Consider the following 19,573-nt stretch of genomic DNA (forward strand, 5'->3'; position numbering starts at 1 on the left):
AATTATCCTCATTAACCCTTCCCTTACGGTGCTAAAAAATCCCTCTAGCTCTGGTGCTGTGTACTCAGTGTACAGGGTATATTTAGAGTTTTGTCATTTTTAAGTTGGATAAAAATTAATGCATAGTAATAAATTAAATTCTAACTTACATTTAAATTTAAACTTAAATTCATTGATTTTAACTTAAAATCATTAGTTTTCAGAACGATCTCAGGCGAAATTACATAATGATATTTTATGGACATACGTAATAGGTACTAAAACTATGTAATAACGAAAAATATCCTTAACTTTATCTTATTGTACTGTGTATGTCTTAAATAAATAAAATAGTACATTTGGACACATGGGCATAAGTAAGATATTATGTATTAGTGATGAAAACGAGGTAAAAACATTGACAACGCATGAATCGTGGCACAGTGAGCGAAACCCCGTATCCCTCTCGCTCATGACTGCACCACTCGGCAAGTTATCAACGCATGCAGACATACATATATGTATTATATGTTAACGAATTGTTTCCCGAGTATTTAACAAAATATATTTTTTTGTTGCTATCAATAAACACTCATGTGTTTTAATTATTTTACCCAATACATGAATGTATTGCTGACGAGAGATATTGAAATAATTATTAAAATGTCAAATTAGTTGACAGCGCCGTCAAGGAAGGATTTAAAACTCGCTAAATCCACTTAAAAACTGTGATTTAACCCCTTCAGTAATCATAAAAAATTGGAAAAAAACATGTTTTTTGTGAATGAATTTTATTAACTGAAATTTATAAAAAGAAATATTCAATTTTATTCATCGTATTTAATTAATAATGCCTTATAATATATATAAAAGAATCACGTAATTCAAACAAAAATACACAATCTCACTACTCAAAACACTGCGCAGTATAAACATTGTGTGATGTCACCTGATTTGCGGAGTTCGGGAGATAGGGGGAGAGGTACCTCGTTTAAATCATCGCAGCTGTCTTCTGTCTCGCTTCCACATAGCATAAATCGTATTTATTTTCATCCGAGTATATTCTGCTGTGGTCTTTTCCCCAAGTAAAGTTTGCCCGAGTTATCTCGGGTGTGAGAATTTTTGCACATAATAGCCGCCTGAGTAAACTCGGGCGTTGTCCCAGGCTGGAAATGTATACCGTCCACAAATGTTCTCCACTGACTCCCTCGACATTCTCCTCTCATCCTGCTCCAATCCTCTTCAAGAGATCAGTCCACCTCTTATTCGGCCTGCCTCCTGGTCGCTTCCACTGGGCCACCCACTTGACCATGTTCTTTAGAGTTCAATCTGACTTTCTTTCAACATGGCCAACCTGCATAATCTGACTATGGTTTCATGCCCAATACAATCGTTGAGTTTTCTTTTTCTTTTCAGGTGAAATTGTATCGTGTGGAAGTTTACGTTAACCACGGCACTATCAAGTCCCAAGAATGGGTCTTGGAATTTAAAGGGTCTCCAGGGAATCTGTCCCAGTTTGAAGATATCCTCTTCTCCAACGCAGATGTTGTAGTCAACTCGACAATAATGGCCGTCAAGTATAAGGGAGATGACAAGAACAAGGTAGAATATCAATATTTTCATATTTAGTTCCTACCTCTCTAATTAGTTTATTTAATACCTCCTGACTGGTAAGACTACTAACGAGACACTGCCATCTCAGGAGGCACATGCAGTTGTTAGAAGTGGAAAACACCAACAGATGCAGGAAATGTGAAGAGGATGAAGAGACTCCAATTCACCTATGGTGCCAATGTCTCACTCTGTTGGGAACAAGGCTCAGATACCTGGGAAGACACATTGTAGAACCAGAAGACAGCCACATATCCAATGACAACCCTGGTGAACTTTATTAAAGGTACAGGATTACTGTTAAAGGAATGAGGTGAAATGGGAGATAGCACAATGGGCCTATGGCCTAAGTGCTCACGGAAACTACATGTAAACCGTCTCCTCTCTATAAATAAAATAAATAGTACCTCCTGCCTTTGGATTAATTTATTGTTATTTTTTTTAATACTGGCAATATCAGATTTGAAATCTAAATATAATAAATTATTAAAACGTACAAAAATGAAAGTTTTATTGATGAAAAATACAATATGGAGTTTAAAGACCCTGTTACAATATAGATAAATTAATAAATAAAAAGATATTTATTTTAAAGCCCACATGTAGACAATACCATACTTGATAAAGTGACATTTTAATTTTTGTCTTTATCTAACCCAGTAATAAAACGAATGTATCTAAATTCCACACGGCAATAAGGAAGTTGAGTCCATTTTTTTTATTTTTTTTTATCAATGTTCGCATTCAAACTTAAATACTGGTATTTTTTTTTTTTTTTTAAAGTTTGTTTTCATAGTTAAATTAATTCTCAAAGTTTAAATTTTATTAAGCCCGCCAAAACGAGCGGAATCCGAGCGGTAACAGGCGGGGTGTAGTGTGACGTCATTAGAACTGTGAAAACCACGTCGCTTAAGCATTATGTATGGAAAAAAATTTAATTCTTCAACAAGGAATTCCAGTAATTTTTTTACCAATGTTAACCGTCTATTATAATTGATGTTATTAAAAAAAAAAGAAAATTGATTAAGATTTCATAGTTAAATTAATATTTTAAGTTAGAATATTTGCTTTTCACGCCCGATACGGTACTTGTACGGTATCGCCGTCGCTACTTGTTGACGTTCCCCGCGCGAATTCAGGACCACCGCGCAGAAAAGTAAAGACCAAAAGTAAAATAACGGTTTACAGCCCAGTTCACTGTGAGACTTTTCTGAGCGGCCGGCGGCCTGAAGTGTATCACATGCTTTGTGACATGTATAATAATAAAAACATCTAAGTTATGCAATAAACAACATATTATTATAAAGCACTATACGAATATGTATCTTTAGAAATCCATTTCATATAATAATAATAACAAATACGTACATATATTTGACAAACCCAAATAAACCTTTGGCCTATACACCTCTCTCATCTAAATCGACCATCTCTCATGTAATAGAAAGAGATGCACCATAGGTGTTCCGTTGTACGTACAAGTCACGACACATGTGACGACAGAATTCTTTCGACCAATCGTGGAGCGTATACAGTATATTGCTATTGAATGCTTTTTCAAGAACGTTTAACTAATTGTAAGAATAATAATATAGAAATATATTTATATATTTAGAATCGATATTTTTTGATCTACATGAACATATTTTTTATAAGTCAAAATATTTTTCACTCAACTTCCTTATTGCAGTGCTTCATACTCTGCTTTGGAATGTTCAACACTGCAATTGCAGTGCTTCATACCCTGCTTTGGAATGTTCAACACTGCAATTGCAGTGCTTCATACCCTGCTTTGGAATTTTCAACACTGCAATTGCAGTGCTTCATACCCTGCTTTGGAATGTTCAACACTGCAATTGCAGTGCTTCATACCCTGCTTTGGAATGTTCAACACTGCAATTGCAGTGCTTCATACCCTGCTTTGGAATGTTCAACACTGCAATTGCAGTGCTTCATACCCTGCTTTGGAATGTTCAACACTGCAATTCCAGTGCTTCATACCCTGCTTTGGAATGTTCAACACTGCAATTGCAGTGCTTCATACCCTGCTTTGGAATGTTCAACACTGCAATTGCAGTGCTTCATACCCTGCTTTGAAATGTTCAACACTGCAGATGCAGGAGTCCAGCTCCTAAGGGTTAAGACTTGGTTCAGCCAAGATGTACCTCCGGGAAACTGGTAGAGGGAACATCCTATTTTTCGTTTTTTTATGTGAAACCGCACAAGAGTCCCAACTGCTCCCAACCGTCTGGAATTACTGATACTATAGCATCCCCAATAGGGGTATGTTATGAGGCTGTCGGTAGTGGGGAAAGGAAAAAGATGGCGAAGAGGAAGGTGGGGAAGGCTACCCGGCTTTTCTGATCTGGTCACCAAACACGGCCAAAGCCATTTCAAGCGATGTTTCAAAATGGTGGTCTTACACCAGGGCGATGCTGAGATTATTTTCCACTCTGGAATGTTCCGCAAATATCTATATAAATAAAAATGTAAATGTTCGTTTGTTCAAAATCTTAAATCTCCGATAGTTTTCCACCGATCGCTTTGAAATTTTGACACAACGTTGCATTCAAATTTGCGTGTGTTTTTATAAGCCCATATAAAATAGATGTCACTTGTGACATGTAAAAACATTCTTTAAAAAAAAACAGCACCATCGATTTGATCAAAATGCTTCTTTTTTTATAGTGCCATTTATTGGATGTAAAAGCAACATGCGCTATTGTTTCTCTATCTACACAGACAGACTGAGACACAGCAACACTTGGCGGGGTACAGCTAGTACTAAATATTATTTTTAAGCAGTAGTAATTCAATTAACAATTCGACCACCATAACACGGGCATGTGCCTAGCATGGTGGTCGAAAAATCCTTAATGCAATGTAACAAACAATTTCAATGAATAAAGAAACATAAAAAATAAAAATAAAAATTTGTGAAATAACACAAATTAATCAAATAAACTTTACTTGCGCACACCGGGACCTCCAGTTTGCTAGTCGAGAGCCTTACCCCTCAACCACGGAGGCCGAGGATAACTCTGGAACTTGCCACAAATATTCTACTATAAGTAGATCCATTTGACAATCCTATTACATACTCTGTTCTGAGTGGACAATTCAATGAATTGTAAATGAAATTGTACGGAATAAATAGTTGTTTGTTTTATTTGACTTTTCAGATAGTGGGTGCCGTTTGTGTGGACTGCAACGAGAGGACCTTTGCAGTGGCGGAGTTTGCAGACTCGGAGCACTTCACGGAGCTGGAGGCGCTGGTGGTGCAGCTCGGTCCCAAGGAGTGTCTCGTCTATGCCACCGATGGTCCAGAGGTATGGATATGAAACAGTGTTGTATTGCTATTATTATCGATTGTCATTACAATCTGTGTAGCAACAATAAACTTTTAGGCGATGGGCTCATTGTACTATCTACCTCCCATGTTTCCCTTTATTCCTTTGAGTGTTGCCCAGTTGCTTTAATAAAATTCACCTGTATTGTAATTGGGTATTTGGCTCTATCTCCTGGTTCCACAGCATTTTATCTATTTATTTCCTCGGGTTCTGAGCCTTGGTACATTGGCACCATCGGTACATGACCTACCAGGTAAGTATTGTACTGTATATTTTCTCCATAAATAGTTAAGTATGTAATAACATAGATCACTGTAGAAATGTATTATAAGTTTGTACAGCGCCCTTGAGGTGTTTTTGCACAAAAATGGCGCTATACAAGTCATCCAAGTATTATGATTTATTATTTATCGATTAATTGGTGATTCTTAATTACATATCATCACATTTCCTACTGTCAAGGACATATATAAGGAGGGAGGTTTAGAGGCTTCAAACCCCCTCCCCCATCAGCCTCAGTATTTCGTAGGGAAAAATAGAATAGTACTCGTTTATTCCATTCCTAGAAATACAACAATATTATTTACACCATCTCTTTTATCCATTTTATGTAAATAATTAGTTGTGTTAATTATAAGTAGAGGTCCTTAAAACTTTCTAATAAATGTTTCCCGTTTTAATAGTTGAAAAAAAATGCATCAATAATGTTACTGGAGACCAAAATTTCATTCACACTTTTACTTCAAATAATGTCAGGAATCAGGAACTGGTTAAAGTATGTCCCTTAACACCCTGTATAAAACTGAGGAGCCAAGTGCATAATTGCTAGAACTTTTTGTTTGTGTTTGTAATTTTTATATTTGACAGTTTATCTTACAAATATGAATCTATTCATAGATGTGGTACCTACCAGTTTTTTTTACTTGTTATTATTACTTCCCAAACTTCCTCCTACTATATACCATCCCCCGCTTCCCTCCACTTCTACACTACCCAACCCTGAGTTTTTCCATAGTTCAACTGGCTCTGAACAATGGGAATTATGTGGTGTTAATAATAATAATCATAAAAATTTTCAGAGTAAAACCATCTGTACAATATTGGAAAGATCAAACGTATCTGTATCAAAGCGCAAGAAAACAGAATTCTCCACCGAGGGTCTGTACCAAGATCTAAACCGCCTCCTTCTGTTCGAGGAAGACCAGATCAAGGACTCCAAAGCACTCCAGGAAACCAAACTGCAAGAAGCATGCGCTTGTCTCAACGCTGTCATCAAGTACCTTGAGCTGACCTCAGACCAGAACAACTTTGAAAAGTTCAAGTTCACCAGGCTGGACAGTAATCGCTTTGTGCATTTGGATTCTGCAGCCATGAATGCGCTTCATGTTCTGCCTAAAAAGGAAGGTATGATGAAGAATCAGAGCATCTTCGGTTTGCTGGACAGGTGTAGAACCTCGCACGGAAAGAGGTATGATTTGTTTTTTTTTTTATATTTGACCTAATGAAAATAAGATTACTTAACCTTTTGAACGCGTTAATTTGCTCCGTTTTATCTATACCCGTACGCGGTACATATTTTCAAATACCTATGCACGCAATTAAATGTCAAATTATAGCATTATGGCATGATTTATTGGACTATATAGACAGAACAGATTATTCTCCACAATATGAAAACAAATCCTCTTAGATGTTTATAAAAACACAAACATAAAATTTCACACAAAGACGTACCGTATCTTTTGAATGTGGTCCCGCCATTCACTCGGCGTGTATGTACTTAGGCCACTGCGTTGATAGACACAAGTGGGACACCATGATCACTTATCATTTTTAGTTATGAAAAGTTGTGAATGACATAGGTACTAGTACTAACGCCATCCGTTGACAAAAATGTAAACTAAAGGACTAAAAGGCGCGAAGAGGCGCACTTGATTATCGATCTTTTTTTATGAAATACAATTTTATTTTTGAGAAATTCTTGTAGATGTCAGCATCGTGATAGTTCTACGAATGTCCAAGTGAGCAAGAAATACATTTATGACGAAAGAGCGCTGGAATATCGGCCGTTAAAGTTTCCGTATCAACTGTTGATACAGCCGCGTGTGAGTATAGACTTTTTGCCGTAACAACAGTTGATACAGCCGCATGCAAAGAGTTAAACATTAGATACAGCAGCTTTTGCCGATCGAACTCACTGATTACTAAGTTCAAATGTAGTTAGAAAATGCTAATCTAAGTGTCACTAATGGAACTAAGTACAATTTCTGCTCAGGGGTGAAGAGTTGAGACATCTATTTGCATGAATTAACTTCCATTATTCTCTGGACTTCCAAAATTGAATTTTTAAGGTACAAAATCCCATGAAAAGAAAGTATTCTTTTACCTTGCCGATAAGCAAGGCTAGCATTCAACGGATAAAATTTTACATTGCCGCCAGGCAATGCTGGCGCACAAGTTGTTATAGCCCTATTTGTGCACCATATATACACAGCGACTGTGACTGCACTGGATGCGGTTTATTGAGGCCACTTCTTTTGAGGATTATTCTCAAATTTATTTCTAGTTAGTTGTTCCACAGTTCTATCAGTGTAAATTAATGGTTTGTCTGATTCGCAGACTCCTGGCACAATGGGTCCGCCAGCCACTGCGGGATCTGAACCAGATCGAGGAGCGCCTGGATGTGGTAGAGGCGCTGCTGAAGCACAGCGAGGTGCGGAGACAGCTGCACGAGGAACAACTCCGCCGGGTGCCTGACCTGCAGCTGCTGGCCAATAAGCTGTCTCGCCAGAGAGCCGGCTTGCAAGACTGCTACAAGATATTCCAAGTAAGAACTAGCAGGACTAGAATTGATACAAGATATTCCATGTAAGAACTCGCACAACCAGATATGTTGCACAACGTTCCAGGTTGCAACTAGCAGGACTAAGATTGAAACAGTTATTCCAAGTGAGAACTGGCACGACTTGGATTGATATAAGATATTCTAAGAGCAAGTAGGACTAGAATTAAATTTAACAGTGCTCTGTAGTAGAAGTTAATTTTGACATTCTTTCACCAAAACAATGAATTAGTGACTGTGGACGTCGCTAATTGTGTTTCATTCATTTTCGTGGCTTTTGGTTTTAGCAAATCAGAACACTTTTGAAAGGGGTGAAAATGTAATGTGTATTGTTCTAATTTTGTGGGCAATTATTTCATGTTTTTTATCAGGCAATATTAAAACTTACTCATCATCAGGGCATAACATCCCAGGCTGGGATTTGGCCTCCTCCACAAATCTCCCACAGGTACCTGCAGGTGAGAAGCTGTTCAATCCTGCTCCAATCTTCCTCTCTTAACTTTCAGAGGAAAACCCATGAAATTGGATGTCCCGTCATCTGCAATTCTTTCCACATGGCCAGCCCTTCCCAACCTTTGGGACCTTTAGAATCCTACAATGGTTTCAAGCTCAATTAGATTCCTGTGTTCATGATTCATTTGATTTTTTAGGTTCCATTTTTTTAGTGAGGGTCCAAAAGTTCAACTATTTTAAATATTGCAGGGTCTTGAAAGGATCCCGTTCCTTGTAGACAGCCTGAGGAAATGTGACAATAAATCCATCAACGGGACCTTTGTGGAACCCATCGCAGACATCCTCCAGGACACGGAGAAGTATCAGCAGATGATTGATGCCACTATGGACATGGAACTCGTTGACAAAGGTACCTCTCAATTTTCTGCATTCTTTTCAGCCACAAATACAATTCTCTTACATAATCTTAGGCTACAAGACTCATGCCCGTAACATGCATGGAGCGTTGAAGATCTTTCAATTAATAATTACCAATATAAGGCTGGGTTTACACTTGTAAGTAAAATTTACGACTTTCGTAAATTTTCGATAAGTTACTCACAGGAGCGATTACATATGCATCCAACTTATCGTAAATAATGCTCACGGAAGTTGTTTGGAAGTTTAATTTACGAACTTCTCACAGAAACCGCTACACCAGTAATTCTATTTTTGGTAAGATGGCTTCCTGACAACAATGCGTTGCCGCCGACTTTGACAGCTGTCAGTTAGTAATATTTGAAAACAGGGATTTGCTTATTTACGGTTAGATCATGGATCCCCATATAATACCCATTTCCGCACACAACGGATTGCCGCTTCGATAATATGTACAATTTTGTCAAACAAAAACGTAAGGGCCCGCAGAGTGTGTTGGATAAGGAGTTGGCTTCAAAGAAGTACTGATGGGGCTTACGTTCGTTTAACGGCAGAATTAAGAATTGAGGATCAACAAAAATTCTTTAATTTTATCCAAATTATAGCAACTGACTTCTAATACATATTGAAAAGAATTGGACCGTTAATTAAAAAAGAATGATACTCGTTTATTCCCATTATACACCAGCTGAAAAATTAATGAGATTCCTGAGGCGTATGTGTGAACACCATGTACGATCGTGTGAGAAATGCGGAGATCAGCAAAGAGTACAAGGCTGATGTAAGCGTAATGAGTAAGATCAAGAAAGGGACGCTTAGATGGTTTGGGCATGTAGAGCGAATGAGCGAAGAAATGAGTTTAAGAAGAATATACGATGCAAATGTGAATGGTAGCAGAAGTCAGGGACGCCCGAGGAAGACATGGCACGACCAAGTGAATCAGATACTTGAGTCAGGCCATGTCAAGAGTCAGAATAATAAAAGAGTATGTATTAGACGATGTATGAATATGAATGAAGCAAGAAGTGTGTGCCAAGACCGAGTTGTTTGGCGGTCCGTCCTCTCTGCCTACCCCTTCGGGGAAACGGTGTGATGGTTAGTAAGTTAGTTAAAAAAATTAATGGTGACTATTCGATTCTTGGCGTCAGGTAATGTTTTCTATGTATTCTTATATTGCATTTTTGTATGCATTCATTGGAGATATTAAATTGTTGTGAAGTTTGACAGCTGATCCATCAGTTCGTGAAGTCGAATACTAGAATCATTATCACACATTTACACAGGCATTTTTTAAACATGACATTGTGTTAATGATAAATTGATAAATAATGTTATGTTAGTCTCCATAGATTATTGCAGTGTATTATTTCATAAAGCTGTTCATGGCAACAAATAAACAAGTCCCGGGGAGCAACGGCAGAAAGACCTGTCAGTGTTGCAGATTTCTGTTTTACCATCCAGACAGTGACGTCAAAACTTACGGTAAGCGTCTCAACTTCTCAATCTGTTTTGATAAGCTGAGAGAGAGCCGTAAATTCCCGCGTGAGCGATTAGACCTGTCAAAAACTTACGTAAAAAAAACTTCCGTAACTTGATATATAAATTACGGTAAGTGACTTATGGTGTCGTTTACATTGGTAAATTTGTCGTAAGTCGCTTACGTGAGCAACTTACAGGAAAAAACTTACAAGTGTAAAGGCAGCCCAAATGAAGAGGAAAATGTTTTCAAATTTAAAAAAGAAGTGATGAAATATGTGAATATTATTACATATTATGTTAGTTTTGTTATGACTTTTATTAATGACTTAAACTGTTGTGAAGATTTTAATCTACCATTTGGCGCTGATAAAATTAAATATTGAAAGTATATTATTATTGTATCTTCAAATCATAATACAGGGTGCGGCAAAACAGACAGTGCAGTTTGAAGGGCTATTAAAAAAAAACAACGCAACTTACTCAAATGGGGTTTATTTTATTTTATTCGGTACATCATGCCGTTTTATGCATCAAGTCCTCAAGATGATATCAGAAAGATCATGGTCCCCAGCAGCGACACATTGACGGAGGAGATTTCTGAAGTTTTCGGCTGCATTTTGTCACATCTCGACAGGTATAGCGGCGATTTCCTTCCGAATTCCAAGATAGTTCCAAGGTGTGAGGCCGATGTTTAAAAACATTTTCCTTCAGGTAGCCTTACAGGAAGAAGTCGGATGAAGAAACGTGCGGACGGCGAAGCCGCAGTGTTGTTCTAACCAAACCATGGTAACGACTGAAAACGGCATGACCCTCCCGACAATCAGACCCCTCCCAGGTTCCTACCCCCACCACACGGAATGTACCGACCCTTCAAAACTACAGTCTGTTTTGCTGCACCCTGTATGTATGAGAAAAGCACACTAGAAAAGAGTTACAGACTATAATATATAAAAAAAATTGTAATTAACCAGTACACCACCTAACAAATCAGGTTGGAAATCCGCTTGCTCCACTCAATTTTGACATTTTAAATTTGTCATTATGATGGAAATGATTTGAGATTTTCACGGCCAAAAATATTATTGTAATTAATTTTTGGGTTATTATGCCATGTTGCCCTACCTCCTACTTTAACCAACTTTTCAGACAGCATTACAGTGTCCTTCATCAGTGCAAATATCTGACATAAACCCAAAAAGTAATCAAGATATGTAATATCATTATGATTTTCGTATTTCTGGATGAAGAATTAACCTTTTCATTTGGCGGGCTGTACTTTGCAAATTACATACGTGTGCGTCAGCCGTGATTAAAGGTTTAAAGCACCTCAATACCCTTGCAATACGAAAATGAATTTAATGAATTAATAATGCCAAAAGAAGGAGTTTATGTGATGATGAAGTGTATGTGTGTATTATAACTAATAGATTTCTAAAATGACCATTGCTGTGTCAGGTGAATTCCTGGTGAAGCCTTCGTTCGATGACCAACTCAAGGAGATGAGAGACAACATGGACGGAATAGAGGGGGACCTGAAGAGGCAGCTGAGCAAGGCGGCCAGGGACCTGAACTTGGACGCAGGGAAGACCATCAAACTGGACTACAACTCTATCCACGGACACCACTTCAGGTAAACAGATTATTTAATAGACTCCTTTCAAGAACTTCCCCAACTTTTGACTTAACCTCTCAAACTAATTTGTTCGCTCTTGGGAACAACTCATAGAAATCGTTGTTTCTCATTACATGGTGAGAAATAGGATTTAAACAGTGTTGGAAAGAGAAAACACCACACATCATATTCAAATCTAGAAGTTAACCACAGAAAAATTAAAATGTACACCTCTGTGAAACCAAAGGTTCCGACCGCAATTTGAGAAAAATTTATCAAACTTTGAGAATTTTTTTTACTATAATTTTTGTACAAAATGACAAAAAAGTGAGGTGAAAATAATGTTTATAATACATTTGTTTAATAAAATGTGGTTTTTTTAGTAATTTTAGTTCAGTGTTCAGTGACAAAAAAACATAGGAGAGCCATTTTTAAATTTTTTTAAATGTGCAATGTTAATTATATATGTTTATTTCTAATAATATATGTAGTTTGAAAGTGTATTTCATCATCTTTCAAAAACAGTTTTTAGTTTTCGGATGCATTCAGAAATATTCTATTTGGAATTTTTACAAATTTACTTGGAATATTTTAATTTAATTGGCCGTTATAGTTCAATTTATACGGAAATTTATTTTTATGAATTTTTTTTCTCTTAAAATTTTGAATTATGTGGGAATTCGTTAATTCTAAGTTTGGTTTTTCGGTACCAAGGTCATTCCCGCGTACTACATATATATTTCATAAGTAAACCTGTCTTTTTATGCAAACTGCTTACATAAGATTACAAAAAGTGATTTTTATCTGAAATAAAACTTCAGATAAAAAAAACCTTTTTTTTTATCTGAAGTTCTGTTTGAATGGCGATTATTGGAACATTAATTTATGTTCTCTCTGATAATCTTAATATATAAAAATTCAGCCCGCTTATTTTTGTGCTTGCAAAACTCGAAAAGTATTCGACCGATATCGCTGAAAATTTCAAATTTTGTTCTTATTAATGCCAGGAGTGTTTGGAGAGTGGTTTGAATGGTATAAGAAGTCGGTGACGCCCGAGGAATACTTAACGCAATATCTCTGTACCGGAATGAGATACCGAGTTAAATTAAAGTTGATGTAATGTAGTTTTTTAACAGTAACATTGTGGTATACAGAAGTGAATGGTGGAAGAAGTTGGAGACTCCCGAGAGAGACATTAGCAATAGCGTTTGCGGGGTCCACTAATATGAGCTAAATAAAGACATCTATCTTTTAGCTGAGATACCGTCCTTTATTTCTGAATTATGTTTATTATGTGTAATATTATATTCATACTGCAAGTACCATTCTACACAGACTCAAAAAAAATCTTCAAAACACTAGACGTCATGTCAATAAGACAACTTTACGCCAAAACTGCTCTCCTACATCTCATCCATAATAATCTTCATATTACAAATCAACCAAAAGCCATAATAAAAACCAGGTCATCAACAAATAAAACACTGAACATTCCGATAACACACACCACACACGGACAAAGACACTTTCAATACTACGCAACAAATTTTTTAACAGTATGCCCATTACTTTGAAACAATTAATGACTACAAATACATCTGCAAACTTTCTCAAAAAACATATCGTAGCCTGGATAAAAAATCAAGATATTCACTTTATTCAAAAGATTATAATTCCATACCAAACATAACCAAAATATAATAAGTAAAATTAAATATTATACACGTTCTTCAAGAATCATCCAAAAATACATACACTCACATATAAATGTGTGTTTTCATGTTTCAATATATGACTGTGAAAAAAAAATTAACTTTCTACTACAACACATAAATACCTGTCACACTTAATCACAAACACGTTAACACCTCAGCACAGGTTCTCCTAGTGAGGTGTTCACGTAACATACAATATCACCCACACACAGTTTTACCTATATCAACCTATGTTCTTTATTTTTTATACCTTTTTTCTCTACTTTTTTTCTCTGTACTACAATATAAACCACTGTAATCATTTGTAAAATGTGTATTTAAGAATAGACATAAATAAATAAATATTTATTGATTCTTTTGCAGAATAACCCTCAAGGAAGAGCCCGTGCTGCGCAAGAATAAGGCGTTCCGAGTGCTGGACGCCATCAAGGGGGGAGTGCGCTTTGTCAATGATAAGCTGGAGTCACTCAATGCCGACTACACTCAGGTGAAGAAGGCCTATGAGGAACACCAGAAGAGCATTGTCACCGAAGTCGTGAGAATTGCATGTGAGTTTTATATTTCATTATATTTTTGCAAAAACCGTATCAAAATTTATAAATTATTCACGTGTGAGTAAGAACAATCCAATTACATATATAAAGTCAGTTAAAAGAATAAATTAAGGAAAAAATAGACTGTGAAATACAGTGAAACCCATTTCATGTTTTTTCTATCCCTTGAACGATAAATTTTTAAAAACGTCTAATATTCCAAAACACAAGGTTATACCGCATATCCGAATGTCGCAATGTGATTCATGAAGTTTCAATTCAATTGTTTTAAAACTTGCCGCGTGATGGGTTAAATTGCATTGAAAATGCCAGCTTTGTAAAGGTTAAAACCTTTAATTTGTTCCAGCGGGCTACTCGGACATCCTGTGGACCCTGTCAGAGCAGCTGGCCAGGCTGGACGTGCTAGTGTCCTTCAGCGTGGTGGCGTGTTCAGCCCCAGAGCCTTACGTGCGACCTCGCATGGTCGCCGGCGGGGAACAACTGCACCTGGTGAGGGCGCGCCACGCATGCCTCGAGCTACAGGACGGCGTTTCTTATATGCCTAACGATGTGCACTTTGATCAAGGTAAATAAAAGGATGTCATTTGCCATTTTTTTTTTTTGAGAAAAATCAACAACAAACCTAACCTAACCATCCAACCAGACATAGCTTTAACCCATTGGCCTCAAACGACGCCGTCCCGGCGGGTCTGATGTCTGTCGGCTTAAAAACGAAAAAGGTATACATTATTGAAATCTGTGTTTAAAATTTTAAATTCCAATCGCTCTGTAGATAATCTAGCATTTATTTCAAAGTAATTGGCAGGACTCTTTTGGTACAATTTTTTCCTGATATTTACGATTGAAATTTTGTTATATTTCGGATTCATTGAATTTTTTCAAAATGGCGTGTGGTTTGGGAATTGACAAGCTTGTTCGTAAAATGCATGGTGGGCGGCTAACAAGAGCCCAAATGGCAAAAAATATATATTATGGTAATAAGTATGATTAATGTACAACTTTTCTTTATCCAATTATAAAAAAATGAAGAAAAATAATTGGTTTTTGAAAAAAAAAATTTTCATATCCTCGTTTAATCATATTATTATTATTTTTTAAACAATACATATATTTTTTTACATACCTTGATTCAATGCACAAGTAAATTAAAAGAGATTGTTTCGTTTGCATGTTTAATTTAAAAGTTATGTAAGATTTAGTACACCACTGCACATAAAACTTTTGGTACAAAATTAATTCGGATGTGAAGGACAATTTTTTAGCCAAACAATTCGGAGGCCAATGGGTTAAAACTAAAAGTAAAAAAATTTAACTGTAACATCGATGTTCACAAGCATTCAACTTTTAAACTTGAATTTTATTTCTCAAATTCAATTGCAGTTTGTGTCGATATAAAAATATAGTACATATCATGATGTGTTCATTTAAAATAATCGTTTTTATTTACTAATTATGAATAGTCTGTTAAAGTTTATTTCTAAAATGGTAACACTAAAGACGGGTTGTGTCGAAGAATTTGAACAACTCATCAAATTTCAACATTAATTTCCAAGTTCTGTGAAAGATTTTTTCAAGTTCTGTTTTTATTTCAGTTCTATCGACCAACTAGCCTATAATGATATAATAACAGAACTTGAATAGGACTTTCACAGCACTTGAAAATGAACGTTGAAATTTGATGAATTGTTCAAATTCTCCGAAACAACCCGTCCTTAGTGTATTTTGCCAGACATTTTTGTTCTGGCAAAAAAAAAACTAAGTTACTAGTCAGGTACTTGTTTCAGATTGACATCTTTACTTTCTTTTCAATGCACTAGTTAGTTAAAGTTTTTTGCCAGAATGACAAGATACAAGTGCACATCCACAGACATAATAAAACAGATAGTCCCGAATTGCTACCGTCATTGGTTTAAATGTTCCAACGAGGCGTACCAGGCACACTACACTTTTTCATATTAAAGCCAACAATACCAATGCAGCAAACAACTCAGTAATTACTCGCGCAATCACAACTTACACCCACTACGAAAAATTACTAGACTTAGACATCTTTCATGATTCCTTTCTAACATACAAAACTAACTCAAATTAAATTTCTTAGCGTGACATATTTCAAAAACACTTTCACTTCATTTTTCAAAACTTCTATGTATTAACAGTCAATTACAATTCGTGAGCATATTATAATTCTTGATTTCAATTTATTTTTTTCTCTCCATACACTTTCTTCCTTTTATAACTATGTTATAAAGGGATAAATCAAAGTCTTGGACACTTTTGGAGGTTGGTGTATTATTTATGTTTTACACTTTTTAAAATGGCGGGTGATATCTAGATCCGTATTCGTCAGAGACTGCGTCGAGAAGAGAGCGCCAACCAAGGGTGGCTAACCTAGCTACCCTTCCAGCCGGTCCAGTGTGGCCACCCGCAGCATATTAATGAATCTTCCCAGTGTGTCCGGGGTTGGTTGTTGCTTTTACAATGTATTACCTACTCATACATAAATTTAAACTTAAATTTCTTGATTTTCACTTAAAATCATTAGTTTTCAGAACAATCTCACGTAATAGGTACTAAAACTATGTAATAATGCAAAATATCCTTAACTGTATCTTATTGTACTGTGTATGTCTTAACCCATTGGCCTCAAACGACGCCGTCCCGGCGTGTGTACGGCGCTGAGTCTTAAAATCAAACGACTGAGGGTCTGATGTCTGTCGGTTTAAAAATGAAAAAGGGATACATTATTGACATCTGTGTTTAAAATTTTAAATTCCAATCGCTCTGTAGATAATTAAGCATTTATTTCGTAGTCATTGGCAGGACTCCGTTGGTACAATTTTTTCCTGATATTTACGATTGAAATTTTGTTATATTTCAGCTTCATTGAATTTTTTCAAAATGGCGTGTGGTTCGCGAATTGACAAGCTTGTTCGTAAAACGCATGGTGGGCGGCTAACAAGAGCCCAAATGGCAAAAAATATATATTATGGTAATAAGTATGATTAATGTACAACTTTTGTTAATCCAATTATAAAAAAATTAAGAAAAAAATTGGTTTTTGAAAAAAAAAAATTTTCGTATCCTCGTTTAATCATATTATTTTTTTTTTTTAAACAATACATATATTTTTTTACATACCTTGATTCAATGCACAAGTAAATTAAAAGAGATTGTTTCGTTTGCATGTTTAGTTTAAAAGTTATGTAAGATTTAGTACACCATTGCACTTAAAACTTTTGGTACAAAATTAATTCGGATGTGAAGAACAATTTTTTAGCCAAACAATTCGGAGGCCAATGGGTTAACAAATAAATAAATCGATTTAGCGATTTTTTCCAGTATGAAAATATTTGTTTTCGACATAACATTAATTTATTTTTTAAATTACATAAAATTTTAATTTAACACAACTTGGTGTGTTCTACCCGAACAACCCTCACACTTTGAACTGGGGCACCTCTGCTAAATCACCAAACGTAGCTTGCCACTTGGGTGACCTATGACAGATGTGTTGGTTATCCAATGAATGGTTGCCGGGGCGGCGGTACCCGTACCACCTCGAAAATCAGAGATTTGTCTATATAGCGTAAATAACTTCATAATACTACATCTTTAAGTCAAAATATCAAATTTGCAACATAATGTTTCTTGCCAGACGATAGATGATATTGTGTTCAGTTTTTTCCGGCTACCCCCTAAAGATATGCACTCTGATCAAGGTAAACAACAATATCATCTGACGTATTTGAATAGACAAAAACCAATGCGCCTGCATTACATTACACCGCCAAAACTGACCTACACATCGTCGCTGTTCTAACTCAACCTAGTATCTATCTACATAAACATTAGTTGCGTGTGAGGTTTTTAAATTGAATAGCCTTGAAATGTGTACCCTTCACCCCCCTTTGCCCCTTATCCCTTTTCCTTGACCCGGGCCAAACGACTATGAACATTATTATCGTTGCATCTTGGTCACCGCTATCTTATCGTGTAATTTTTATGAATACCCGCATATATTAAACTCGGCCGTGATTATTTGGAACATCACATCGTCAAGTGAAACATTTTTACCCGCCCCAGTGAATGTCACTGTTTTTATATTATGTGAAAAAGTGTTAAAAGGAATTGCCTTAATTATATGCAAACTGATCGGTGTAAAAGGAACCAGCGGCTACGGAGGACGAGACCTAGGGATAAGTCTTAGGCCTTTCCCACTTAGACATTTCCTCTCTTGTAAACACTATAAGGCAAATTCAATTCGTTTTGTTATTTTGTTAAGTCTTTATCGCACTTCCCGCAACCTCCGCACAATTGCGAACGAAAGATTTTGCGCACCACCAAACATGTTTTCTTGGAAGTTTAAAAAAATGTCTATTTTCCTGATTTTAAATTGTTTAAAAACCATTCTTTTTTTATATAATTAGTAAATTACATATTTATTTAATTATTAATTAATCAAAAAATATCTCCGGTTATCTTAAGGTTAAGTCAAAATTACTACATAAACCTTGCAAAATTGGGGCCCCAGCATGTCACTAGAGCAGGGGTCTCCAAACTTTTTAACCTAAAATTACCTGTGTATGTCACTTATTGTAAGTTTTTAAGATAAATCTCATAACATTAATTATAGTTCAAATTATTATTAAATTATCATATGTCATGATGTGATAATTTGACACAATAACTGACATATCATATGTCAGTTATCGTGTTTCTTAATCGGTTGTTAAAAAAAACACCTTTCCTCTGAGGTAATCCTGATGGTCTGGAATGTATAATGCTTTAAGTCCCCGATAACTTCACCAAAGCTGGGCAGCCCAGGCCTATTATTTTTTCAAGAGGCAGGACTAACCTACCAATGATCATGCCTTTGGAGAGAATGACTACACTTCTACTACCACCTCTCTTCTGAGCTAGACATTTTTCAGTTAACACGTTCCCGGACGAGCATGCTATAGCATTCGCATTGGATAGTTTAATTATGTCGCGGATGCTATAGCATTCGAAGTTTATTGAGTTTTTTTTGTCAGATATGCTTGAGCAGTTGCTTTATCCTTATAAAATATAGGTAGTCTATTTCTTACTGTCACTGCTGACACAACCACAGATCGCTTACTGTCACATGAGACCTTTTCTGCACACAAAGATAAAACAGTGTTTACCCCTTCCCGTACAGCTCGCCCGGCGTACCCCGCGTGGTTACGTATGCTATAGCATGCGTCAAATGTATTGAGATACGTCTGCTATAGCATTCGCGTCCCACTTGATGGTGTTGGTTGGTACGTATCATGACGGAAATGCTAGAGCATTCGCAAAAATCTAATACAAAAAAATAGTGTCAAAGTAGGGTGACTCACTGCCCGCGAACGTGTTAAGGCTACATAAGACTCTAATAACAGGAGTCTGCTCGACGCTCACATTTTGACTATTTCTGATGAACGTATTACTTAAATCTCAAATGTGTCGAGAGGGATCCCTACGGATGTAAATTATTTACATTTGAAATGAATAAAAACAGGATCTTACAAATAAATATTTTTTTGTATAATGGTTTG

General features: G+C 36.2%; 1 protein-coding gene across 1 annotated transcript in view; it reads left to right on the forward strand.

Moving 5' to 3' along the window:
- The window catches only part of spel1 (DNA mismatch repair protein spel1), a 45,844-nt gene that overhangs the window by 17,136 nt on the left and 9,135 nt on the right, over nucleotides 1-19,573 (forward strand). Inside the window, exons 4-11 of the mRNA XM_089637270.1 lie at nucleotides 1,396-1,581; nucleotides 4,773-4,919; nucleotides 6,020-6,408; nucleotides 7,560-7,767; nucleotides 8,485-8,644; nucleotides 11,587-11,761; nucleotides 13,822-14,006; nucleotides 14,359-14,577. Coding sequence (XP_089493396.1) covers nucleotides 1,396-1,581; nucleotides 4,773-4,919; nucleotides 6,020-6,408; nucleotides 7,560-7,767; nucleotides 8,485-8,644; nucleotides 11,587-11,761; nucleotides 13,822-14,006; nucleotides 14,359-14,577 — 1,669 coding nt within the window. The remainder of the gene's footprint in view (nucleotides 1-1,395; nucleotides 1,582-4,772; nucleotides 4,920-6,019; nucleotides 6,409-7,559; nucleotides 7,768-8,484; nucleotides 8,645-11,586; nucleotides 11,762-13,821; nucleotides 14,007-14,358; nucleotides 14,578-19,573) is intronic.

Source organism: Hesperophylax consimilis, chromosome 11 (genome assembly GCF_061612785.1).
Source record: "Hesperophylax consimilis isolate HC1 chromosome 11, BYU_Hcon_1.0, whole genome shotgun sequence".
NCBI lineage: Eukaryota > Metazoa > Arthropoda > Insecta > Trichoptera > Limnephilidae > Hesperophylax > Hesperophylax consimilis.